This window comes from Penicillium macrosclerotiorum (genome assembly GCF_028827735.1).
Source record: "Penicillium macrosclerotiorum strain IBT 26536 chromosome Unknown utg000001l_segment0_segment0, whole genome shotgun sequence".
Taxonomy (NCBI): Eukaryota; Fungi; Ascomycota; class Eurotiomycetes; order Eurotiales; family Aspergillaceae; genus Penicillium; species Penicillium macrosclerotiorum.
In genome coordinates this window covers 2,071,874-2,097,919 of record NW_026643081.1, presented here as the reverse complement: position 1 = coordinate 2,097,919, position 26,046 = coordinate 2,071,874, and the positions used below count along the sequence as shown (strand labels likewise).

At 50.3% G+C, this 26,046-nt stretch overlaps 8 protein-coding genes across 8 annotated transcripts; 4 read left to right on the top strand and 4 right to left on the bottom strand.

The window, feature by feature from the left end:
- Nucleotides 1-22: 22 nt before the first annotated feature.
- N7462_000697 (NAD(P)-dependent alcohol dehydrogenase) lies at nt 23-1,301 on the bottom strand (the record flags this gene model as incomplete). The annotated part of the gene is made up of 2 exons (XM_057072423.1): nt 23-1,042; nt 1,116-1,301. 2 exons carry the CDS (start codon nt 1,299-1,301, stop codon nt 23-25), a joined length of 1,206 nt encoding a protein of 401 aa, XP_056938953.1.
- Nucleotides 1,302-1,847: 546 nt separating this feature from the next.
- On the bottom strand, nt 1,848-5,341 carry N7462_000696 (CDC5/polo family serine/threonine-protein kinase; the record flags this gene model as incomplete). The annotated part of the gene is made up of 3 exons (XM_057072422.1): nt 1,848-4,476; nt 4,531-4,973; nt 5,030-5,341. The coding sequence occupies 3 exons, from the start codon at nt 5,339-5,341 to the stop codon at nt 1,848-1,850; spliced, it is 3,384 nt and encodes a 1,127-aa protein (XP_056938952.1).
- Nucleotides 5,342-7,581: 2,240 nt separating this feature from the next.
- Nucleotides 7,582-8,232, top strand: N7462_000695 (oxidoreductase; the record flags this gene model as incomplete). Its single annotated transcript, XM_057072421.1, has 1 exon — nt 7,582-8,232. The coding sequence occupies one exon, from the start codon at nt 7,582-7,584 to the stop codon at nt 8,230-8,232; it is 651 nt and encodes a 216-aa protein (XP_056938951.1).
- Nucleotides 8,233-10,095: 1,863 nt separating this feature from the next.
- N7462_000694 (OPA3 family protein) lies at nt 10,096-10,981 on the top strand (the record flags this gene model as incomplete). The annotated part of the gene is made up of 2 exons (XM_057072420.1): nt 10,096-10,155; nt 10,217-10,981. 2 exons carry the CDS (start codon nt 10,096-10,098, stop codon nt 10,979-10,981), a joined length of 825 nt encoding a protein of 274 aa, XP_056938950.1.
- Nucleotides 10,982-11,536: 555 nt separating this feature from the next.
- Nucleotides 11,537-16,196, top strand: N7462_000693 (class I myosin myoA; the record flags this gene model as incomplete). Its single annotated transcript, XM_057072419.1, has 8 exons — nt 11,537-11,661; nt 11,997-12,297; nt 12,379-12,424; nt 12,509-14,689; nt 14,743-14,834; nt 14,888-15,135; nt 15,191-15,721; nt 15,779-16,196. The coding sequence occupies 8 exons, from the start codon at nt 11,537-11,539 to the stop codon at nt 16,194-16,196; spliced, it is 3,942 nt and encodes a 1,313-aa protein (XP_056938949.1).
- A 586-nt stretch (nt 16,197-16,782) lies between these two features.
- Nucleotides 16,783-17,530, bottom strand: N7462_000692 (uncharacterized protein; the record flags this gene model as incomplete). Its single annotated transcript, XM_057072418.1, has 2 exons — nt 16,783-16,920; nt 17,006-17,530. The coding sequence occupies 2 exons, from the start codon at nt 17,528-17,530 to the stop codon at nt 16,783-16,785; spliced, it is 663 nt and encodes a 220-aa protein (XP_056938948.1).
- Nucleotides 17,531-19,493: 1,963 nt separating this feature from the next.
- Nucleotides 19,494-19,827, top strand: N7462_000691 (uncharacterized protein; the record flags this gene model as incomplete). Its single annotated transcript, XM_057072417.1, has 2 exons — nt 19,494-19,709; nt 19,771-19,827. The coding sequence occupies 2 exons, from the start codon at nt 19,494-19,496 to the stop codon at nt 19,825-19,827; spliced, it is 273 nt and encodes a 90-aa protein (XP_056938947.1).
- A 1,101-nt stretch (nt 19,828-20,928) lies between these two features.
- Nucleotides 20,929-23,263, bottom strand: N7462_000690 (WD40 repeat domain-containing protein; the record flags this gene model as incomplete). Its single annotated transcript, XM_057072416.1, has 2 exons — nt 20,929-22,370; nt 22,423-23,263. The coding sequence occupies 2 exons, from the start codon at nt 23,261-23,263 to the stop codon at nt 20,929-20,931; spliced, it is 2,283 nt and encodes a 760-aa protein (XP_056938946.1).
- Nucleotides 23,264-26,046: the final 2,783 nt, after the last annotated feature.

The window sequence follows — 26,046 nt, the reverse complement described above, 5'->3', positions numbered from 1 at the left end:
CGCTAATATTACCGTTTCATATTTACACATATTCGGGGGCTTCAATATCAAACCCATCGGTAAATCCTACGCCGCGGATGAGCGTTTTAATTCCTTCGCCTCTTTTCGTAGTCTCCCAAGCATCGACCACTTTCTCAAACGGAACTATTTTCGTGATCAGTGAGTGCAATTCGATCTTTCTGGTAAGGGCCAGCTCCAGCGCCATCTTGTAATCTCCAGGCCCATATCTGAAACAGCCTTTGACCGTAATCTCGTTCTCCGACACCGTTGAGATCGGAAAAGTCACATTCCGGTTGCCGAGACCTATCTGCACGAAGCGGCCGCCGACTCGCAACGAATGAATCGCCATCTGAATACAAAGCTCAGCCCCGGTCGCTTCGATGGCGACATCAAATCCAGGAATATCCGACTCGGTGAATTGTGAATCTCGGTGCATGCCACGCAGACACTGAGCGTTCTCCTCCGCTGAGAGCGCGCTGTTCGGGATCGCGGTCGAGAACGATACCCGCCCATTGGGGACAAACGAATGGGCAAAGTCGAGCTTATCGCGGCTAATATCGACGGAGATGACCATGCTCGCCCCAAACTCGCGAGCAACGGCGGCGGACAGCAGTCCTATGGTCCCTGCGCCAAAAACCACCACCTTGTCTCCGGGTTGCACCCCGACTTGCCGCACCGCGTGAACTGCGACGGACAAGGGCTCAACTAGACATGCTTCGTCGAGCCCAAATGGCTTAGTCAGATTGGTCGGGATCTTGTAGCAGCAGTCGGCCGGCATCTTGTAGTACTTGGTCAAAGCGCCATGAGTGTACGGCGGATTTGCTGCGAAACTCATTTGCGGACAGAGGTTGTATTTCCCTGCTTTGCAGCGACTACACAGTCGACAGGCAGAGCCAGGCTCGATGGCGATGGGGTCCCCGGGTTTCAGAGTTGTGACTGCGGGGCCTACGGCATGAACGATGCCCGAGGCCTCGTGGCCCATCACCAGGGGCCGGTCTTCCGCAACGAAGTTCTTGACGCCGCCATGGAGCCAGAAATGAACCTAGGGACTGTTAGAAAAACAAAATTGGCTCTCGCTAAATCCGGTTCTTGTTGCTCATCTGTGAATTGCTAACATCACTTCCGCACACTCCCACATACGCAATACGGATGATCACATCGTACGGGTCTTCGATGGCCGGCAACGGCCGATCTTCCAAACGAACATCCCCAGGCCCATAGAGCAGGCACGAGGGATTCTGCATCTCTAACATGCTCTGCGAGGGGAAGGGGAAGAGGCCTTGTGCGAATTGGTCGTACATGGCGACGTGTGTTGCGTTCTTATAGCAAGCCGGGGCGACAGATTCGGAGTATCAGATCATCTGACCGGAGACGGATTCGAGAAGAAAGTTTAAGACTGTCCCTGCCAGCTCGTACGGGGCGTCGACACGGAAGAGAGCAATCCGAGCGTGCAGGCGAAATCTGGGCTGACGACTCTCAAAGGCGTAAAGGCGCAAAGGCGCAAAGGCGGGGGAAACTGGCTAACAGACTGGCCAAACTAACCAGATGCCCCCACACACGGGAACCTGATAAGCAGTCCACACTTGTCAATACTCAAGCTTATTCGAATGACAAATCAAAGACTCAATTGTAACATTAACCCCCATCACCACCAACTAGGTACAGGAACAGAAAAGGGAAACTGGGAACCTGGGAAACCGGGAAACCACACTCCACGCCAGGTCGTCACGTATGAGAAGAACCGAGCAGAACGCCGCATCAAAAACAGGTCAAAGATGAAAATCAAATCACAAGGTCGTAACATCGTCAAGCTGATACATGGCAACACGTGCAACACGTGCAACAAATTACTCACGGCCCATGACACGCAGTCGCTCCTTGAGCATATCCATTTCGCGATCGTAATCCATGGCAGTCCGTTTCTCGCTCCTCTCGCGGTCACTGTCTTTCATCAACACCGACCGATACTCGCCGTCGCCATCGGGCGCGCCAACCGTGACCCAAACAAATTTAATCCCCTGGCTTCCGGCGGCGGGGCGCTCCTGCGTCCCCTGCCAGAACATTTCAGGCGGCACGGAGTCTTCGCCAGTCGCAGAACGAGGAGGCGATGGGCGACCGCCAAGCCGACCGTACTTGATCCATCCCTTCAACACGTCTTTGATGAAGCTGATCTTTTTCGCAAACGAATTGGCTTCTAGAATCTCCCGGATGCGGTCCTCAACCGAATTGATCGACTCGCCGCTCGCAATGCTGATGAAAGTTGCTGCCTCGTCGGACGCGACCGCGCGAGTGTCGAAGCCGGACGGGTGCATCTTGCCCTTGGCAGTAAAGTAACGGGCTGCGGAGGGCGACAGGTGATAGAAGTCGATCCATGGGGAGGAGCTGCGGGTCCGACCAGGCGAGATCACGAGCTTTGTATGGTCCGGGAAGTTGAACTGAAAAGCACCATCTCCGAACCCCCAGATGCCAACATTGCCCAGGCGCTGGTAGAACTTGATGAACTGAGTACCGGTACGGGTGGGCACGTCATCGGTTATCCCTTCATCACCGTGGCGACCAAGTGATCCGATCATGTACTTGCCGAACTGGTCAACCAACTTGACACGTTTGATCTTCTCTGCATCGGATCGTTCACACTCAGATCCCGAGTTGGTCCGCAACTTCATGACTTTCGGATTGCTTGCGTCAAAGAGAGAGCAAGATACCAATGCCCGCCGAATACCACGACAGCCGAGCAAGCTATCATCACGGTTTTCATAAAATTCAATCGGCTCCCCGGTGCGAGGGACATACTGGTCTGCTTCAGAATAGGGAATACCCTTTCCCTCGGCAGTGTCAACGCTTCGCGCCTTGCGCCGAATGTGTCGCTCGCCATCTCGGACCACAACACTGGTCGCCGGCTGGCCATTTTCACCTTTGAAGACACACCCGACACTGCCATCGTCCAGAACATATCCAATCCCGTATCGGTTAGTATAATCGACCCACTTAATGACATAGGCGTGCGGTTGTTTTCTGGAACCGACTCGGCGCCGGGTGGGGCCATGATTGACCAGGTTGGACAGCATAAGGCGCAAATTCGTGTTTACATCCGCCAGCGCAGTCCCTGGAAGATCATCACAAGCATCATCTGCGTGGAAAATCGGACTCAGTCCGAGACTGGACCGTGCCTTGTTAGATTTACTGTCCGCCCGGCCAAGACCGTTGGGCTGCGCAACTGGTCTGGCTTGCTGATTGAGTGGGAATCCCTCTTCGGTGGGACTGGCTTTGGGCCTTTCAACCTTCTCTGCGACAATTCTCAGATCTTTACGGGAGGAGGATCGCAATGAGGTATGTCGGCTCAACACACGATGCTCTTCCGGTAATGCAGACAGTTTGGCGTCGTTGGTTGTCGATGGAGCCTGGTTGGCAGCCTCCAACTTCCGAGATTGGGATCGTGTCTTTCCAATCGTCAGACCAGACGGCATGCTTGTCGACTTTGCCAGCTGAGGAATGACGTTCTTTTCAACATCTCGCGATGACGGGGCATGTGAAGTGGAAGCCATTCTGCGCGTACGGATCGGGCGCTCGGCGAGTCCACCAGCAGCGGCATTGTGGCGAGACGATGGAGCAATATCAGGCTCTCTAGCATGCAGGTATGGTCCAGTAGGTGGTTCCAAGGGATCGGCGATGCCAGGGGCCTTGCGGGCAGGGCTCATTCCTGGACGAGCTTGTTGACGAAGAGTTGCGGCATGGTTTTGTGACTCTAGTCTTCGCTGCTGGGCAGCCGCAAGCGCAGCATTGGTTCGAGACGCAGCAAGTGTGTTGGGATGCGCTGATTTTGACAAGATGCTGCTGTCTAACCCAGGCTCTTCTGAGCGGATTGCTTTCTTCGAGTTCTCCAGCAAGCACCAGTCCCCCTCAAAATCATGAGGCCATCGGTAAACAAAACCCATGGGCAACGGAACCATGGGTCGCAGTCCTCGTGAATCCTCTGTGTCGCACTCTGAGTAGGCCGATTTGGAGCAGTTGCGGCCAACTGATTTCCGAGCGGTTCCGTCGGGTTTCCGGCCTACTCCACACAGAGAATAGAAAGCGGCCCTGCAGGAATGGTATCGTTGGCTAGGGTCATCAACTTGGTATACATAGGCACGTAATTTGTCATCTGAATCCAAGCCGTAGCCGTGAACCATACAATCACCGCGCGGCGCCTGGTCCTTGAGCCAGATGGGTTTATTGAATCGACAAGATGGATCCAATTGACGAGGAATACATCCGTCATACATGTTAAAAAAAGGATGCTCCACGATATCGTCAGGATCTGGTCGCTCCTCGTCTACTAGATTCAAGCATGCGCTGACCAAGTCTTTCGCCTCCTCGGGAATGAAGTTGTTTTCCGGTTCCTTGGGCCAGACGTATGTGAGGTTCCTCACTTTCTTGTAAATTTCCTCCTGGGTTTTTGATTGGAATGGTGGGTATCCGGTTAACATCGCAAAACTAGTACAGACAAGTCAGCTTCTGTTCCATGTTAGATGGCTTAGAAATCCCTACCAAATGACGCCTAATGACCAGATATCCACCTTCTGAGTATGACCACCTTTGCTCTTATCAAGAACCTCCGGTGCAATATAATTTGGTGTTCCACAGAGCGTGTTTCTTCGCTTTGCATCTTTGTCTGACAGTATCATCGCAGCCAGGCCAAAATCTCCGACCTTCAGATTCATGTTATGGTCAAGGAACAAATTGCCCATCTTCAAATCGCGATGCGCAACAAATCTTTTATGCAGATATTTCACTGCCGCACAAAGCTGAATCATGAATCTTCTTACTTCCGGCAGCGTGAGGAATCGTCTTTTCCGAACCATATCCATTACCGATCCATTGGGACATAATTCGAGTACGACGTATGTGCTCTGTTCGAATGCGAATGCACGATAAAACTGGACAATAAATGGATGGCGCATTTTTGAGTGGATTTGAAGCTCTGTTCGGAACTGTGGATTCTGTCAGTCCATCTCCACAGGTGGAACTGGGCGACCTTCGGACATACCTTCTCCTCCATCTTCTTCTGCGGCATTTGTGACTTGACAACTTTCATCGCGAATACACGACCGTTTCGCGCCAAAGTTCCTTCATAGCAGACGGCAAATCCCCCTTTTCCCAGAAATCCACCAATCGAGTAGCGCTCTCCACCTTCGTCCGGCTCTGGTACCATCGCAGGGGGCGGGTCGGCATGATTCTTGGAGCTTGAGGAAGTTTTCGGCGCGGCGTTGGCCACTCCATGTCTTTCCCCCATTTTGCGCTCCATATGAACTTTTGGCTTTATCATTTGATTTGTCGAGCGCGGTGATAAGGCCTCCATTATGAATCTCGGCTGCTTTGTCGCTTTTGAGATTCGGCGGCGCAATTGTCGTTGTCGCAACGTCCACGGCGCGTTAGGAAGTAACCCGGGGGAATGTCAATCGTAAAGGTCATGAGAAGAGAAAAATATTAAGGCGTAGTGCAGAAGAGGGTATCAAGTTGCTGCAAAATCGGCATCCCTGCAGCCATCCGACCGTTAACACCTTAGAGCATCCACTATTCGGGCACATCCAGGCAGGGCAGGTTACCCAGGGAATGAAGGGGAAGACGGCCTTACCAGAATGCAAATCGCTAATGAAGCAAACGAAAACTGTACAAATTTCCGACCAGAGCAACCCGATCGAAAGTTGGAGTGTGGAGAAAGGATGAAGCCGAATTGAAGAACTCGGATCATAATAGTTTGCCCGATTTGGAAATCGATAAACAAGCGGTTGCTGAGGTCAGCCACACGTGACCGATAAGGATCCCCGAGTCGAAATTATTGATGGAACTTGAACACAGCTGACATTGCTTGGTTTTAATGAGTTAACTGTTTCGCGCTTTATTGAGGAACTTTTGTTCCTCTCCAATGTAATTTTCTGCCTCTTTGAGTTTTCCTGCCTGGGATGACGAAGTTCATCATAAAGAGAACGAACACACGCTACTCGAATGCGATACTAGCTATTGACGGGTTCCAACCTCAACATTAACTTGCCTTCCAAGGACACGCAGCGCAAGATAATAGAGGTTACTATCTAGTTATATCTAGTTATACAAATTACCCAAATAAGCTGAAACAAGGCAGTTATACGAGACAAGAAATGATTTCCACTAAATGGGGCTCCTCATTGCACTAATTTTTTTGGTTTTATCATTGTTTGCATTTCGGCAGTGGGGTAGGGCTGTAGATAATGGTGACGAAAAGGTTGTAGGTGCGTATGTCTGGACGGCGGGTTGGTCAGGTGGTTGATGGGAAGGGTAGTAGTGGGTGGGACGTGGGATTTTCGGCGCTTCAAGTTGGTAGAATTACGCACGTGCAATTTGCAATGAGGATTCAGTGTGGCCAGAGAATTAAATCATAATCTTCTCCCAAGTCAACTTCTTTTTTTCCTTCCAGCTCCCCCAAGCAGAGGTCCTCGGTGGCTGAATAGCGTTGGCGTCTGCCGTTCCTGCCAGCCGAACGGCATCTATTCATCTGCAGTTCAAGGATTTCTTCAATATTTTTGAATTAAACGGAGAAGTCTGCTTTTGCATCGGAGTTTTTACCCTTACTGATTGACTGAAGTGGAACTGGAACGTAAAGGTTACCGCATTGAGATGGTGATTGATATCCAACCAACCGTCCAACCGCCCAACCGTCCAACCCAATCCAATTCACTTCACCTATCAAAAATAGAATGAATGAGGGCCTATCAAGTATTGAACCTGAGAAGTGCGCGCCTGAAGCCAACAATGAAAACTGCAAGTCGGATCGCCAAATCAGCCAAAATTTCACACACCATTGCACCGGGCAGGCCCTTCCACGGGGTAAACACCATTGAACACAACCTATGATAGCATGAATCTGCTATAATATTTAGCTCACAGAAACATTTGTGGACTACTATGACAATATAAATAGTGGCTGTTTGTCCCCTGCATTAAGCCTGAAGCACACTCGTTGTCCGTTTGACATCACTATTTCAGGTCTCTTGTACCCCCTCTCTAGCTGTTGTCTCCCATCGAATATTTTCTCTTGCTCTATTTTACAATCAGCCAGGCCTTCTCTTGCTATATACTAGCTAGGCGAGGTCCTTCGCCAGTACGCAACTCTCCTAAAAGACAGGTCATTAAATCGATATAGGAGTAATCGGGATGTCTGTCAATTCACAAAAGCCAACAAGAGATGGAGGGCAGTCACAAAAAGATGAAATGATTTCCCGTTGTTCTTTTTTCCGAGGTTCCCTGTGCACCAGAGAATTGCAAAACAAGGCGATCAACTTGAACAATCTTCCCCAATCCTTTTTCGCGACCTATATCCCAAACGTATTCAGCCAAGAAGATTGCGAAAATCTCATTCAAACACTCATCCAAAACCGCTCGGGATGGCAGCAGCGGACCCCGGTTAATACAGGGCAAGGATTGGCCCCAAACACTAATCAGCGAGATCATGCATCTTACAGATTCATCAATTCCCAACAAGCTTGTCACCTATTGATGAAGCTCGCACCCATTTTAAAGCAGAATCGGCTTGTTGAGTTCCCTGAAGGAAATTCCGTGACCATGCTCACTCGCATCAACCCAATGATTTCCTTCTTTGAGTTTACAAAAGGTCAATATTTTACAATGCACCCGGAGATGCCAGACCAGCGTGATGAAGGAGATATCTCCCGTTTTACCATTCTTGTTTATCTCAACGAAAATTTCCAAGGCGGAAGGGAGGAATTTGAGACACTAGGGGAGATTGGAGCGCCAAAGACAGGAGCTGCTCTGATCTACGAACAGTATAAAAAAGAAATCAGCCACAACATTGTGAAAACGGGGACTAAGTATGTTATGAGGCTGGAGCTTGAGTACTGCCGTGAAAAAAATTTCCATGATGTGCTTTCCAAGTTCGATCGCACTACCAGGACACTTATCAAACATGTACGGGCGGATCTGGTGCCAAGCGGAATGGCTGTGCCCAGAAAACCGCGTCCGACTCAGGCCCCACGCGGTGCGCCACAGGGATCGGGCAATGACGACGATAATCCAAACTTGCGGGATCTTTTTAAAAGGGGACAACAATTCGCGGCAGCTCAAGAGCAGTTGAAGAAAAATATGCGGGACCGAAATAACGGAATGGAACAAACCAGCCAGGAATCCGAAGTGGTCAAAGACCGCAAAAAGCCCAAGAAACGCAGAATTCCAAAGCTTTGGGGAAAGCGACAGTGATCCTTCAAGTGGTTGCAGTGTCCGTTTAATGGGAGATAGCATAGTTGAGTGATGACTTGAGGGTTCTTGTGGATTACCGCTCTGAGGGCAGCAGAAAATGGAATGATTCTAGTCGGAGGGGATATCGAATCTGAGCAGGGAGGATGGCGTGGCGATTCGCATAACTCTCGTTTACCTCTACACAAAAACCAGCCATGGAATCAATATAAATTCATTGGCAAATCGAAATAATCTATCTTTCTTCATGTATTCTCCGTATATACCCGTAAGCCCTGATATGGATGTAGGCAGGTGCAAGCAGGAATGGGCGAAGATGGTTACATAAGGTGTCTCTGGCTATCCACGACCACCGTCGAAATTTCGATCATATCTTTACGGTATTTCCATATTTCCTCGGCTGCTTATTGGAATGTTTCTAAATTATATGCGACATTATTTCTTCATGAGGGTAAGAATCAAGCTCATATTCCCACATTACATTCCCAGGTTCACTGAGATTTTTAAGGCAGAAATTTATGTTTGGCACTGCAATACTCCGCATCACTTTCTACAATATTCAAGACCCAAGGCATTTCCTCATGAGACACATATGGAAAATGCCATCGCCCGCCGGAGTTGGAGTTGGCGTGGTGGTTGGTCCCTGTTGTTGGATGGTCTAGAATGTCATGGTTAACTAGACTCTCTTGTTGCCGTTCTAGTGCTGACCTCGTCTTGGCGTCTACATTGATTATAACCTGGTACAGGTCTCTTCAACCCTGAAAATTCCCCTGGGAAGGGGCTTCCTGGACCATATTACCTTTTCTATCGCTTGATTATAATTTCCTTCTTTTTACCTTTTAGATAGTGTCTAAAAGAAGCCACATGAAACCGTGAGGACCTGTATATTCCTGTATACGTCCGGATATTATGAGGATACTTGGAGCCCGACGCCGTTACACGCTAGTCAGCAAATCATGTGCTGTAGGAGATATTGAACGTCCCCTGTCAGCCGGTTTAGTTCGTTAGCCGTCATCATATTGAGCATCGCATTCCATTAGACCTCACCTTTACAAAACTATACAGTATTCTACTATATTGACAGATCAAATTACGATAATACAGACGAAAAGCAAAGTACAATAGGGTTTAAAAGTATTTCCCGACCCACTCTTTTCAACTATCCCCGTCAACTATATATATCTAGCACATACTGTACGTATTTCGACTAGTAGACCTTATAGGCCGTTGCGACTCTCCCAATTCGATCCGATTCAAGACCTGGGTTTTGGAGGTTCGGTTTCATCGATGCTGGCCCCCCTTCGTTTTCGTCGTACCTCCACCTCTCCTCCGCCTGTGTAGGATCTGTGATGCCGTTTATTGTTAAGACCTCCAGACAAAGGATCTAAAATTTCCTTGGGCTTATGCTCACTCGAGAGTACAGGAGAGCGACCGAAAATTGTAACGGCCTTGGGTTTCAGGACTCATCTCCATTGAAATAGTATTTATTAATTCCCCTAGTTCTTTCCAACTCAGCTCGGAGGAATATTGCGTGCATGTCACAGTGTGAAGAGAACCCTGCCTCCAATTAAACAATCGGAGCCGTCCGCAAGGAGATTTCGGAACATAGTTGTGGTCCTGGAAATAGCTATATAGTGCACGGCGCATTGGTTGATACTCAATCCACAATGGAAGTCCATACCGCCCTTGAGGTTATCGCCATCTTCAAGCAACGGAGGTGCCTCTGGCTGCTGACTCATCCCCACATCGGGGCGGTGGGGTCGGTGCCTGGTCAGCGCCGCGGTCAGATTTGTCCAGGTTTACAGTCGTGAGTCAAGCTCGAGGCCGCTCACTTCGCTGTTTCATGCCGACTCGTCGCCTCACACCATGTCCTTAACACTTAAAATCTCCTCCCTTGTCATTCGCACACTTTCCAAGCCTATTGCGGTACGCTTTCGTTAGAATTAGTCCTCCATGCTCTCGGACTGAAGCTAACTTGGGCCCCCAGAACCAAATCAAGGCACAAGCACGGGAGCATGAACGGTTTCGCCATATATGTGTCTCAATGGCACAGGCCATGCATCGTTTTGACATGCGCCTCCGACTAGGATCCATTCGTGACACCACTGCCTCACGCAAACAGGCCGAGGCCCAGGCCGCGGCGAAGAAGCACATCCCTACCTCCCCGACCGTCAAGACGGAGGCGGCCACCAAAGCTGAAGAAGAAGCTGTTGCGAAGGCAAAGGCAGCCGCCGAGGAGGCCGCCAAACCACAACATTACCGAATTCGACCACTTTCCGAATCAAAAGCCATCGAGTCCGGGGCTAACTTCATTAGCGAAACGTTTCTGTTCCTGGTGGCTGGTGGGTTGATTGTCTTTGAGTCCTGGCGATCGCGGCGCAAGGAGAGCACCCGCAGAGAAGGTGTAGAGGATCGTCTTATGGAGCTGGAACAATCCGAGAAAACCGCGCGGGAGGCTCTTGTGGCTCTGGAGAAGGAGCTGCTGGCCCTCAAAGCCAAACATGGGGAAACATCCCAGACCACCAAGCGCATCCTTCCTCGGGAGGTATATGAAGTCAATTCGGAAACAGAGCAGCCTGTGATTGAGGAGAGCTGGTGGTCGACCCTCACATCGTATCTCTCTTTCGGTCCAAGTTCTGTGAGCAACCCTCCGGCCGCATCATCTGCAAATCCGACTTCAAACTCAACGGATGCCAAAACGATCACCAGTCAGCCAGCAACTTCGAGTGTATCATCAACTCCCACCTCTTGAGGCTAAGCGCCAATGATGGGCGCTGCCCTTTCTCCCTTTACTGTATATTAATTGACACCTACGTCCAGTGGATACCCCTTTCAGTTGACACCGGGATGCCCTGTTCGCTGTTGATCGGCATCCTGCACATATTTTCTTTTGTTGATCTCCACTACTAGATTTGCTTTGAGCGTAGGCAAGGACTGGCGTTTTCGAAGGCCTTTGTGTGGTATTCATATTCATTTGTTTGCATAGCATAACCTCCATTCTGCTCTGATGATCAGATTTTGGCATCAACGCCTCGCCTGGGCTCTCCCGGATATTGCATCTCATCTCTCGCTTTCGCTGTTTATGGTCCATCCAACTACCTAGTAACTTTTCATTTCGCTGTTCTCTCTTTTCGCTTTGAGCGCCAGGGGAAATTGGTTGAGTGGCGCCCAATGAAGCTGGGCTGTCATGCACGAGAGGGTAAAAAGCAAAAAAAGGGCGACTCTGCGGCAACTTTTTGGAGGGACCAGTATCCAACCGCGGAAGAGGGTCTGCTTACGAAGTTTCAGGCGTCCGTTTGGCCCGTCCATGCCCAATGACGTCGGTGCTTCTATTCTTGACTCGCACGAGCCACAGTCCCTGACGTCGTGGCGGCTCCCTTCAAAGTTGTCGGGACAAGCAAAGAAGATCTCGACGAATAGCCCAGTAGTCTGGTAGTGTGCCACAGTATGCCCCAATGCCCGTGTACTGAGTAGTGGCAATATCGTCCGTCGGCCGGGACTTGCCAGTTGGTGGTTCTGCCCCTGAGGCGGCGAACCGGAACCCTCGACCCTTTCGAGTGTGGCGCAGGCAGTTTGATTTGGTTTGCCTACGTAAGTCCGATCTTCCTCCATTCCGACTTCCCTTGGCCTTCCTCCCTTCGACGCTACAATTCCTTTCCTTGAACTTATACTCCAGTTCAACTTTGGTCGATCGTACACTGTCGCTGGGCGCCGGTTCCCCGGTTGACACGAACATGGTGAGTGGACTCGCCCGCGTCGCAAGATAGGGCCTCCGTCCCCTCTCCCCCCAAAGGAGGACACCGGACTGACCCCGCCGTCCTTGGACTGTTTCTAGGGTCACTCACGACGCCCCCAAGGCGGGGAGAAAAAAGTCGCTTTGGGCGCTCCAAAGCAGTCGCCGACGTGGGAGACGGTCGGTCCGCCGGCAAACCCCAAGTCAAGAAGGCCACCTTTGAAAGTACCAAGAAGAAGGAGATCGGTGTCTCGGATCTCACCCTGCTCAGCAAGATCTCCAATGAAGCCATCAACGATAACTTGAAACTCCGGTTCGAGCATGACGAGATTTATGTAAGGGAGTACCCGGCGCAAGGCCACACTGCGGGGTTGCGGCGCGCGGACCAGACCACAGGCTAACGAGCGTCATTCCAGACCTATATTGGACATGTGTTGGTTTCGGTCAACCCGTTCCGAGACTGTAAGTGGATCTGGAAGGGATGTGATGGATGTGGTAGTAGTGCTCTGTGATCCGATTACTGATCTGTGATTCTTTTCTCTTTAGTGGGCATCTATACCGATAGCGTCCTTGAGTCTTATCGAGGCAAGAACCGCCTCGAAGTCCCTCCTCATGTATTCGCTGTCGCCGAATCAGCATACTACAACATGAAGTCCTACAAAGACAACCAATGCGTGATCATTTCGGGAGAGTCCGGTGCCGGAAAGACCGAGGCCGCGAAGCGGATCATGCAATACATCGCCAGTGTTTCGGGCGGCAGCGACTCCTCAATTCAGCAGACGAAGAATATGGTGCTGGCCACGAATCCTCTGCTCGAATCGTTCGGTAATGCGAAAACACTGCGCAACAACAATTCGTCGCGATTTGGCAAATACCTCGAGCTCGAGTTCAACGCCAACGGCGAGCCCGTGGGCGCAAACATCACTAACTACCTGCTGGAGAAGTCTCGAGTGGTGGGACAGATCACGAACGAGCGAAACTTCCATATTTTTTACCAGCTTACAAAGGGCGCCCCGCAAAAGTATCGCGACAACTTTGGCGTGCAACAACCTCAGTCCTACCTGTACACAAGTCGTTCGAAGTGTTACGATGTGCCGGGAGTGGATGACGTTGCCGAGTTTCAGGATACGGTGGACGCCATGAAGGTCATTGGCATGAGTGAGGCGGAGCAGGATAATGTGTTCCGTATGCTAGCTGCTATTCTGTGGATTGGCAACATTCAGTTCACGGAGGATGACTCGAGCAATGCTTCCATCACAGACCAATCAGTGGTTGACTTTGTGGCCTACCTGATGGAAGTGGATGCGGCCCAGGTTAACAAAGCTTTGACCATTCGTCTGATGGAGACTGCTCGAGGAGGCCGCAGGGGTTCCGTCTACGAAGTGCCACTGAACACCGTGCAGGCTGTGGCAGTTCGGGATGCTCTGGCCAAGGCCATCTACTTTAACCTTTTCGATTGGATCGTGGAGCGTGTTAACCAGTCTCTGACTGCTAGAGGGTCTGTGACCAACTCTATTGGAATTCTGGATATTTACGGATTTGAAATTTTTGAGAAGAACTCGTTCGAGCAGCTGTGCATCAATTATGTGAATGAGAAGTTGCAGCAGATTTTCATTCAGTTGACCCTAAAGGCTGAGCAAGATGAGTATGCTCGAGAGCAGATCAAATGGACACCGATCAAGTACTTTGACAACAAGGTTGTGTGTTCTCTGATCGAGGACAAGCGACCCCCTGGTGTCTTTGCAGCCCTCAATGACGCTTGCGCGACTGCCCACGCCGACTCGGGCGCTGCCGACAACACCTTTGTGGGCCGGCTTAACTTCCTCGCCCAAAATCCCAACTTTGAGGGCCGTCAGGGCCAGTTCATTATCAAGCATTATGCTGGTGATGTGAGCTACGCGGTCGAGGGAATGACGGATAAGAACAAGGACCAGCTGCTGAAGGACCTGCTGAACCTGGCTGGATCCAGTAGCAACCAGTTTGTTCACACTCTGTTTCCCAATCAGGTCAACCAGGACGACAAGCGCCGCCCGCCCACTGCGGGTGACAAGATCAAGGCCTCCGCCAATGACCTAGTCGCTACTCTGATGAAGGCGCAACCCTCTTATATTCGTACCATCAAGCCCAACGACAACAAAGCTCCCAAGGAGTACAATGTCGGCAACGTATTGCACCAGATTAAGTACTTGGGTCTTCAAGAAAATGTGCGCATTCGCCGCGCTGGCTTTGCCTATCGTCAAACATTCGACAAGTTCGTTGAGCGATTTTATCTCTTGTCCCCTAAGACATCCTACGCTGGCGACTATACTTGGACTGGTGATTCGGAATCGGGCGCCAAGCAGATCTTAAAGGATACCAGCATTCCTACGGAGGAGTACCAGATGGGTATCTCAAAGGTTTTCGTCAAAACCCCGGAGACTTTGTTTGCCTTGGAGGCCATGCGAGACCGGTACTGGCATAACATGGCCATCCGAATCCAGCGTGCTTGGCGCAACTACCTGCGGTATCGTATTGAGTGTGCGATCCGCATCCAACGATTCTGGCGTCGCATGACTGGCGGACTGGAGTTCATCAAGCTGCGTGATCAGGGACACCAGGTCCTTCAGGGTCGGAAGGAACGTCGGAGAATGAGTCTTCTTGGCTCGCGTCGTTTCTTGGGTGACTACCTGGGAGTGGCCAACAAGGGCGGGCCTGGTGAGATGATTCGTAATGGCGCCAACATCAACAGTAAGTCTACAACCATGTCATTTGTACAAGTGTTATCTAACTATTCATATTAGGCTCCGAGGACCTACTCTTCTCGTGCCGTGGCGAGGTCTTGATTTCCAAGTTTGGTCGTTCCAGTAAACCAGCCCCACGTATTCTTGTCTTGGTATGTTTTCAATACTATTCCATATGCTCAACTTCCACTAACCCTCGCCCAAGACCAACCGTCACGTGTACATTGTCTCCCAGAGCATCGTTAATAACCAGCTCGTCATTTCATCTGAACGTACTATCCCAATCGGTGCTATCAAGGCCGTCAGTGCGTCGAATTTGAAGGATGACTGGTTCTCGCTCGTCATTGGTGCTCAGGAACCAGACCCATTGCTCAGTTGTGTCTTCAAGACCGAGTTTTTCACTCACTTGACCAATGCTCTACGGGGCTCATTGAATCTGAAGATCGGAGAAAGGTGAGAAACGGGTTTCCCTTTCCTTGTTTTGACATCAAACTAATATACCTCACAGCATCGAGTATAATAAGAAGCCTGGCAAGTTGGCCACTGTCAAAGCAGTTAAGGATCCGGCCGCCGGTGCTTTCGACAGCTATAAGAGCAGTACAATCCATACCAGCGCTGGAGAACCGGCTAGTTCTGTGTCGAAGCCAACTCCCAGGCCCAAACAGGTTGCTGCGCGACCAGTCACAAAGGGCAAACTCCTTCGACCTGGTGGTCCTGGCGGTGGCCCATCAAAATTGTCTGCCACTGCCCGGAAACCTCCCCCTGCCGCTCAACCTCTACCCCGGTCTGACCCTCAGCCTGCTGCTCAATCTCGCATTGTGCCCCAGCCTGTCGCTGCCGCAGTGGCTGCTTCGCATACCCGCACCGAGTCCGCAAGCTCCGTGAGAGCGCCTCCGCCACCACCGCCCACCGCTCCTCCTGCGTCCAAGAAGCCCACAGCCAAGGTCTTGTATGATTTCAGCAGTGACCGCCCGAACGAGCTATCAATCCGCACAGGCGAGATTGTGCAGATTGTGTCAAAGGAAGGAAATGGTATGTGGTTATCCCCAAATCTCTACTGTTCAGATTCGAAACCAAATACTAACCTATAATCCAGGATGGTGGCTTTGCATGAACACCGCAACGTCCACTCAAGGTTGGACCCCCGAAGCCTATCTCGAAGAAGTCGTCGTTGCCGCTCCCAAACCCACCCCCCTCCACCTCCACCCGTTGCACCTCGCGCCACTCCCAGCCCCGTGCCAAATGGTGCCGGCGTTGTTGCCGCTGCAAAAACCAAACCGGCACCGCCCGCACCCCCTGCCAAGCGGCCCAATATGGCCGGACGGAAGCCTGCTCCTCCACCTGCACCCCGCGACAGCGCAGTGAGCATGAACTCGGGTGACTCGTCGGGTGCTAGTGGCCGTGGAACCCCCAACAGCACCTCCAACGCGAGCCTAGCAGGGGGTCTGGCTGAGGCACTCCGGGCACGACAGAATGCCATGCAGGGCAAGCATGATGACGACGATGAGTGGTAAACGGGGAGTAGTAGATATTGTGCTTGTGCGCGGACCTCATCCTCGCTGGAGGATCCGTTTGCGTTTCTGCGCTTAGCGTTGGCCTTTCTTTTCTTACAAGTTATTCCTTTCCTTCATTTTTCCTTGGGATTAGTCCATGTCGTCCTCCTCCTTCCTCCCTGTCATCTCTTGGTTTCTTTTATGCATGTTTTCATCGGACGAAACGTGAAACGGACCCTCTGGCATTGCGCTTTCATTCAGGTCTTGATGACGGATAAACTCATTACTGTTCTGTTTGGTGGTCATGGGCTGGCGGGTTTAGCCTGGATATCATTGCGTTTTGTCTTGTTTATCTTCTTTCTTTCTTTCTTTTTTTCTTTCTTTCTTTCTTCTCTTCGTGTATCTATGCAGTAGAAAGTGAATGAGAGATCTACCCCAAGTAATGAGTCCGTTCAAGCAACTAATTTCCCATTTAGCTTCAAGTTATGGAGAATCTCAATAATGTTCATCGAATATCATATCGTATGTTCAAAGACATGCCCATGTAGACCTGGACAGAATCCAAGCCCTATTGAACCAGGATGGACCAAGGTGTTCCCGTTCTTGCTTAGGACAAGAACTTGCTCGCCAGGCTCATCAGGCCAGCCGGTCCACCAGTGCCACTAGAACCACCCCCATTGCTCTTCATGTACATCTTCAGCGCCATCTCCGCAGCGGAGTTGACTGCCGACTGCTTATCACCAGACTAATGGAGAAACCGAGAAGTATTAGCACAAAACCCGCTACTTTCCAACAAGCCACTTCCAAAGCTCCCAATGGACTGAACTTACAATATTGGCTCCAGAACCCTGCTTCTCATCCCACAGCTTGCCTGCCTGCGCCATCGCCATTCCAATCAGCTTATTCTTATCCATACCGCCATCTGAGCTACCCCCGGATGTAAACATCTTCAGCGCCTGCATGGCTGCGCCAGCGCCCACGGTTCCGGAGTCATGGGACCGACCCTCGTCGCTGCCGCCACCATACATAGCCTGGTGAGCATTGACGGCGTGCTGCTCGTCGACGTCGTAGCGGGACGGATCAGCATACTCCGACTTGCGCTCGTTGAGGAAGGACAGCGCGGATTCGAAGAGACCGCGGTCCTCGGAGGAATGGTGCTCCTGGGCGTGGTGCGCAGCGCTGCTGAAGTCATCGCCGCCTGAGTACTCGCCGGGACCGGAGTAGCGGGTGTCGCGGTACTGAGACTCGTTAGGGCGGTCGGAGAAGTCGGCGTTCTGGTCGTAGTAGTTAGCTCCGGAGGAGCCGCCGCCGCCGTACTCGGGGTTGGAGTTTCCGTAGCCACGTTCGTAGGACATAGTGGGATTTGAGTGGGTTAGAGGGGTGAAAAAAATTGATTTGAAATCGGAGAGAGATGAAGCAGAAGGCAGAAATGGAGAGGTTGATGTTTGTTTGTTGAGGAGGGGGAGAGGGGCACCTGGGCTTCCCATTGCGGGGCGGGTGGAGCCGAGCCAATCTGATCGGGCAATCGTTTCAGGTGCCTTGGACGTACATCAGATCGATCGAGATTATGCCCGAGCTGCAGATAACGAACGCACCTCATTTGATCGATCGATATAGTGCATACGTGTTGGTTTTTTTTTTTTTTTTGTGGACTGTTGGAATTTAAGGTTCTGCACATATGAAGGCACAATGAGATACAAGACATTGACAAGGAATACAGATTATGACTTGTAGATACTACGTAGTTGTGGAGCACAGGCGATATTATTGCTATGTGTAACATGACTTCAAACGCCCTGAATGTAGACATATGTTATGAGCACGTAGAGCTCGATTAAAAGCCCTTAGTATTTAGAATTGAACTATCAAGATGCATAGAAGGAAAGAGGAAAGCTCAAATGCCGGGAATAACTATGCAGCCTGATATAATATGTGTTAGAGTTGCACATATAAATATCTCGCGAAGCCACATCCTTGAATCACAATTCTCTAGGAACAGGGGACAAGAAACATAGGCACCCCCAGCATGACTAGGACAAAAAAAAGCGATGTGGAAAAATCTCCCTCAACTCAGGGCTAAAGTGGTCAAAGAAAATGCCATACTAAAGTCCTGTTCGCATTTCTACTCGCCTAACTCTTAGAAGATGGCAGAACTATCTGTCTAAGCTATGCGAAGCAGTAAAACCCAGAGAAGCATATGCCAAAGGTTTACGAGAATCTTTTCACCGACCTTTGAACTCTATTTGGCTCAAATGTCTGTGGGAAAAATGTAACTGATATACTTCCCAGTCCAAACAGGCGATCATAAGATACCAGTAAATCAATATCACAAGTTTTGCTATAGATATCTTCTTTAGCTAATGGCATGGATTGAGTGCGCCTTCACGAGATTATGAGCTCTCCTGAACGCATTTGATTGCTACATGATCCTTTGGCACCTTTATGGAACTAAATAAATACCTAAATGAGCCAAATAACTAGCCTTTGATTTAGAATCTACGCTTTTCACCGCCTTGATTCCATTTCATTTGATTTTTTTTTCGCGGGGAAAGGGGCAATATTTGCCGCGGAAGTGTCTAGCTCGATCCCGCGGCCTGCTCCGAGCTTGTTGGAATGCCACCGCTTTTTGGAAGAAAAACTTCATACCAGTAACATATGTGATGAAGCTGAAAAGCAGAATCAAAAATGCAAGGGCGTTCATGAGGACGTTGTTCATAGCACGCATGCTGGGGATGGATTCATGGACAGCAAGAAGCTACCCCGGACAACTTTCTTTTGCTACTATGTATTGAGGTGCATGCCTGAATTATCCAATGACGACAGACATTAGAACTTTAAAGTTCAAACGGAACATACATTCTTGTGGTATGTTGTGTTAATATTCGCCGAGGAGAGGATCCCAGCCAATAGGATATAGATTTTTTTCCAATCCCAGGGGGAGGCTTTTAAAAATGACCTGATCATGAAGCAATTCCAGGAATTTGACTAGCGCTGACAGGCTCCGTTGACATGCTTGATACTGAGCCCCAAATACCTCAGAAAGGCCTCGAACATATTGACGTCAGGGACTGAATGAAGGGTAATTGGCTTTACATTTACAACTCCAGACCCATGCAAGTAACTATTTAATCGTGCCTTCGCACCTCACTTTCTATGAACTTTTACAACCAGCTCTTTCACATTATTGAATACAGGTAAGACAGTTCCCGTCCGCGACGTCTTGGCACCTTTGACCGAAATCTAGACAAGACTTGGGAACAATTCACCTCTTTCTGAATATACCAACACAATAAACTTGCAACCATTCTCCTATTGACAATGAAGTTCCTCATTGCTTCTCTGACTCTTCTTGCTGTGGCTACTGCCAGTACTACCGGCACCGAGGCGACTGCTTGCGCAAGCGGACAGGTAGTTGTCTGCAAAGGAAATGGCAATGGGGGCCTTATTACCCTCGGCAATGTTGCACCGGGCCTTCTGGGCGTGGCCTGCTCGGGTGGAGACTTCTATTGCTGTTCCCAGAAGGACGTCCAACAGGTATGGAAATTTAGACGATATAGCTCGGTATCAAATTTCAAGCTAATTCTAACTTCTGTAGATTGGCCTGGTCAACTTGAACCTGAATGCCCAGTGCTCTCTCAACCACGTCCTTTAAATGGGCTATGGAACTGCGTTGAAAGTTCTTGGAAGACTTGCAGGTGAAGATTATGAAGATCAGATAGCTCCTCCAGGTAGCTTTAATTCAGATCATTTGCCTTGAGCCTTAGTATGATTACAGATTTCCGCTTTGTATTGGTATGCATAAGGTCAGCTGAGAAGTCATGGGTGATAAAAGCCACTTTTCTAAAATTCCGATGTCTCTAACTTAACCCATGAAACTATGAATGGTCATATTGAGGCAAATAAGAGGGTTAGAACGGGAAAGGTTGAATTTGCAGTATTGGCCGGTTGAGAATTTTGTGTTTTCCGCGTAGTCACAGGCAGGCCTTGTGGTAATCTGATTCCCCAATAAGCTAATAGCATGTGATATGGCCAAGGAATGAGAAAATACGGGCTGCAAGTGGGAGCCTGATGAATCTTCCTGGAGAGGCCAGCCCAAGAATGTGTTGGACTCGGTCATATATCCAGCTTCGCAATGTGAACTGGGGAAGATTGACCGGTAGGAATTGTATGACAGGATCTAGACCATAGCTGTGCATACCTGCTCTTCAAAAGGGGTGGACAACCCATCGAGGCCCAAGGGGTCATGGGACGAGGGAAAAGTGAAGGATTTCATTCCACCTGTCCCTCCTCGTGTTTGCAGACCTTGCTTTTCTCGCCCAAAGAGGGCATTGCGCGCGGGAAGTAGGAGCAGTGTGAAGATCAAGGATAATATAGGTAATGGTAGGAGTTGCTGAAGAGAATTTTTGACCTTCAGAATCTCCTCAAATGAATATCAAACCAGTATGTCTCATATCAAGGGGCGCCCAGCCTTTACAAAGAACTTCTGTACGAGGACCAGTATTACGTATTATACAAGGCGTTCATCTGTCATGAAAATATTGAATAAAAAGGACAATAAGAAAGTCAAGGATGTGAGGGGTTCACTCTATTTAGTTCGAATATAAGTTCAGACAGCCAACAACACCAGAAGAAGAAATGAAAATGCCCAGGGTATCAGATGCAACGCAACGGGAAGAAGTGAAGATGTGTGGGAAAGAGGGTATAGAAGGAGAGGAAGTAACAAAGAAACGTAAACAAGACCACGCCATAAGGGTTACAAAATAAACGAATCATGATCGTCATCGGACAAATTGCGCAAGAATCGTAGCTGCCTCTCCTTCGAGGATAAAACACATCGTGGATCAGATTCAAGCTCTGCCTCACGCAACCACTCATTCGGTAAATCGGTGAGACCATATGCGTGACCCCACTGTTGGCGCTCGTATTGCATGAACCCGCCAAAGTGCGGATCCGTGTTGGCGACCCAGATGACATTCCCATCCGGCGAGTAGTCTGCGCCGCCAATTTCACCGAAGAAGTCGTGAACTTGGCGGGTTTGGTACAGCTGGGCGTCAATGATGGAGATGCGGTCTGCGGGCTCACAGCAGAGTAGAGTGCGTGGGCCGCCGCCGACAGGAGAGTAGCGAAGGGAGCGGTAGCCGGCGACATCGGAGTCAATTGTCTCCAAGGGGCGCCAGGTGCGAGTGTCCCAGATGATGACCGTTTTGTCCTGATTGCTAGTAGCGATGTGGCACATATCAGGGGACCAGGCACAAGCGAAGCCAAAGTCACGATGGCCGCGGAGAGGATGCACTGGTTTACCAGTATCGGCTTCAATGACCCATGCGTCCGGGGAGTCGCCAATAACGACACGCAGGCGGCTGTCCGGGGATGTAGCAGTGCAGTTGATTGGGCGGGACAGCTGTTGGTCAGAGAGGAAGATGTTCGTTTCGCAGTCCAATATACGTAGATGACGATCGTTCGAAGCAAACACGCATATAGGAGACCGACCGGACCGGTTGGGAATAATATCCACGTGGTTTGTAATGCCGTCATTAAAGTCCGGGGTAACCAGGCCCTTGGCGCCGGAGCCTTCCCCACCTGCTGCGCACAGCGCATACTCACCACAGAATCCACCTGCGATCGTCAACCCGTGTGCTGACTTCATACTAGAAATCTTGACTGGTCCGAGAATTCCCGACTCGGGACACGGATGGGAAAGGTCGATCAGACAGCGAGTATCGTCGAAAATGGGCGTCCATGAGTATACTTTTGAGCGACTGGCGAAATGGACCGTATTGTATGCGGGAACCGACATTAAGTTGCGGAGCTGAAAATGCTCAACAGAAGCTTTGTGTGCAGTATGCATAGACTTGGCCCGGAAATAAGATTCCACTTGAGGTAGATTTTCTGCACGGTTGTTATGCGAGTAATCGAGGTTATGGTAGGACGTATACCAGGCGTCACGGAGTGTCCTAGCGTCGGCTCGCTTCACTTTGAGAGTTTCAGTCCACGGCATCTGCTGGAGGTCATAGAATCCATTTTGTTGTTCATGAGGTCGATAGGTATCAAGCGGTGGCGTCCACCCCATGATCTTAGATAACGGCCGGAGCTGAGGTGGAATTCTGTTTTCGGAGTGGAACCCATGGGGTATAATATTTGACTGGACCATCCATCTTTGAATGAACTCATCGATTGTCAAGTTCCTTTCGTATGCTAATCCAAATTAGTGGATGAACCCTACAAAAAGAGGCGAGGGGGGCTATACTAGTTGTGTGAATAATAGACGCAGGATGCTCCATGGCTTGTTCAGCTTGCTGATCAACTGCAAAAGCAGTATTTGTCGGGGTTTGAGGCGCCTGCGCCACACTTCCAACGGTAATGTCATAAGCAACTGGATGATAAAACTCATCCAGATTGATATCGTGCTTAGCAGATTCTGGGTATTGCGCAGCGAGGCGCTCATGGTAAAAATAGTCTTCGTCGGGATAAAACCTCAGAAGATCCTCCAGATCGTCGTCTGGGTTTGTGGATGGCGATGAATGATCTTCCTCTAACGGAGAATCGTAATCCACAACCATATCCTTCTGTAAGCCGTCATCGTCGGTGCCATTTGCGATCGTAGCAACGTTCTGCCAGGTTGCGGTCCGCTCGATTAGGTCCTGCACAATACTTTCCATGTCGACATCATTTTCAGTAGCCCGTGACACTGGTGACATGTTTTCTGATTCAATGGACAAAGTATCCTCTTCAGATCGGGTTGAGTGGAAGCTTTCATGGACAGGCGGTAGAACGTGTTCATTTCGCCCAGAAGTTCCCAGATCAGAAACAGGTAGCGGCGATGCACCGCCGGTGACAGCATTAACAACTTCGGAAACTAGGAATGAGCGGCTTTCGTGGTTAATAGCGTGTGGATACTGCGCGACGGCCGCTAGAGCCGCAATGCCCACATTGTGCAAATGTTGATCTTCTTGTGTCGCCATATCCGAGTAAGTAATTGCGAGAGAAGGTGAATTAGAGCTGCGACGAAGATCCGGGCTTATGGGCGCCACGCCATGGCCCGAGGCCGAAGAATGGGCGCTAGAAGAATCTGACGAGGCGTTGTTCATAACCTGTGAATGAGCTGACACCGAGCCAGAATCACATGATTCATGATGAGAGGCAGATAGGCTGCGGTCGAGACGTGAAGGCTGGTCGGAATGCGGCAGCGTGGTTCTAGCGTCGCTGTCACCGCGCATGGCCCGTCATCAGGAGGGAGTCGGCCCAGATTCCCCGTCCGGAGACGACACCGAAATGGCGGGGTGATGAGGAGAGAAGCACGCCTTGGAGCGGGCGACCACGATCCTAGCGAGAAGGCCAGGCACAATGCAGGCGACAGCAGCTGATCAAAATCCGAAAATTGCAGGGCGTTGAAATGATTGGCAATGGGCGTTACACAGGATGGAGAAGTCGAGGACTGCACTGTATTTTTGTCCGGGATCCCAGAACCTCCAGAACCTGGTTGTCTAGTTTGTGAGCGCCTTGAAATGATCAATGGCCTCGCAGCTGACTGACTCGCACTGATGTCCCCACAGAGTTTGACGCAGCCTATTTGGACTGGTTGATGCGAGCAGAAGGGAAATGCCGAGAGGGAGCGAGACGGCTGGAGACGGCAAGAGTTCGGATCACGGACCGCTGACTTTCGCAACCGAAGGCAACTAGCTGGGGAGGGGCACGGGCGTGTAAGAGTCAAACTCAAGGGACCCGCAGGGTTTGGGGAAACGTCTGGACCGGAGGGAGGGGGATTTCCACTGGTGCGAGAACTTGTGCACGCCGTTCAGTCACAAGAATGGAGCAAAAAACGGAGACAACTGAATGCAGGCTGTTTCCTCTGATTAGGCTCGCGTCAGCTTCAGGAAAAGCGGCGGATGCGTGCGGTGCGAAAGGGCAAGTGTTCAGATTAGTTGAGCAGTGGCCAATAACTAATTGTCCGAGCGTATTTTTGGTAGGCGACACCAAGCATGACAGGGGTGGAACGGAGGGCCAGGGAACGTGTCGGAGGTAGAGTAGGATCACGGGGATTCGACAAGGAAGAGCGCTGGTGCGTTGGACTGGATGTATTGCGTATCGTCGAAAAAGAGACTTTAATTCCGATCCTTGAGATCGGATCCCAGGATCAAAAACGAGGCTGATAAGCGGGATGTAAGATGACGAAAGGAGTGGGGGTGGGGGGTCGGCAGCGCAGCGCGGTTGGCGGGTTTATCACCAGAGGGAAAGGGGCGGTGCAGCTGCAGCGACGGAGAGTTAACTCGCGAATGACGGGGTGATCTTCTGTATGAGCCGTGGAAGGGCTGAAAAACGGTGAAGTTGAGAATGCAGGGTTCAAGAAGTCATGCTTTCTTGTTCGAAGCTCAAAGAGAGTCGCAACGTCGGAAGTCAAACTTCGGCGCCGAGTGGCGTCGGTTTAGTCAGCAGGCCACGTTCCGTGTCGCGGACTCGGACTCCCAACGTTCTCGCGTCGTGGATCAAGAGATGTACGAGAGAGGGAGACTGATATACTTGCAACTCGGTGTACCGAAGATTCAGACTGTCAAGCTGAATCGTGAACGAGTCTGGCATTTCTAAGAAGGAGCTGCGCACTGCATAGATTCCATATGTAAATAATAATGCAGGGAGCGACGCACTGCAGATCCACCCCGGCCAATGCCCGGATGACCTGCGCTTTGATCCTTTGGGCACTACTTGGGCAGGGATGTGAGGTGATCCATGCCACGCCCTTTTGGGCTGCCAGTTCTGACGGGTCAGAGTGATACAAAGCTGGGGACCAGCTGGGTAACAACGGGAAGTACTGTGGAGACAGTAGGGGGGAAATAATCTATGTAGACGGCCTAAAACAGTAGTATAGATACCAATTGGGCAGGCCAAAAAAAGCAAAGACACCGAAAATGGGCCCAGAATTTCGGGTCGCCAATCAATCACACAAGTGACCCCGGTTCAATTCCAAGGAAGAAAGAAAAAATATGTACATGTAACTGGCGTAGTTTATATCTATACATGATGCTAATTTATTAACTCTCCCCCTAGCAGGAAAGCGACAAGTAGAAATAGAGCTCACAAATGGACATGGTTCTTATACCTAAGTAGCGGATTCTGCCGAGAGGAAAGATGCTGCTGATACGGCGAAGAACCATATAACCCGATATACGATCGCCTTTCACAGGAATGCCCGATTCCCTGCTTTTTGGGGCATAGTATCCCGGGTATCCTCGAGACAAAGCGTCGTGATATGCTAGCAGCATGATAGGGGATAGTCGACTCTCTCTGCCGGCTGGTATAGAAAAGCCAGACATCATCATACTAAGCATCGCATTCCATTGGATTCTACCTTTACAGGCCTATACAGTGTTCCGCTACATTGACAAAAATCACTAAATATACTCACAAGTTCACGGAGATTGATAGACCTACCCTGAGTTCTCTACAGAAAACTTCCAAAATTGGGATATTTGTTGACGTAGAACTTGGATCCAAATACTGTTAGTGCCTACGTCCACCCACTCCACCCACAGTGCAGAAAACGCAGAAGCGATGTGGGAGAGACCGTCGAGGCTGGGGTCTGGGAGCCTTGAGATATCGTGCACAATGCACCTCCAGGTGTTGGAGGCAGGAGCACCGCCTGGACATGAGTGCATACATGTTACAACTATACCTTCATCTCACAGATAGTCCAGGAATCAATCTTACAAACTATCTCAAATAGCTTCTATTTTCTCTCCGAGAAGGAGTCCTCCAGCGTAGCGTGTAGTGTGCGGTGGCTCGGTGATTGGTTTTTTGATGCCCGTCTGCTTTGTCAGAATTGCCTACGGGCGCCCTAGTTCCTAGGTATGACAGTGTCAGGAGATGTAAAGGTGAT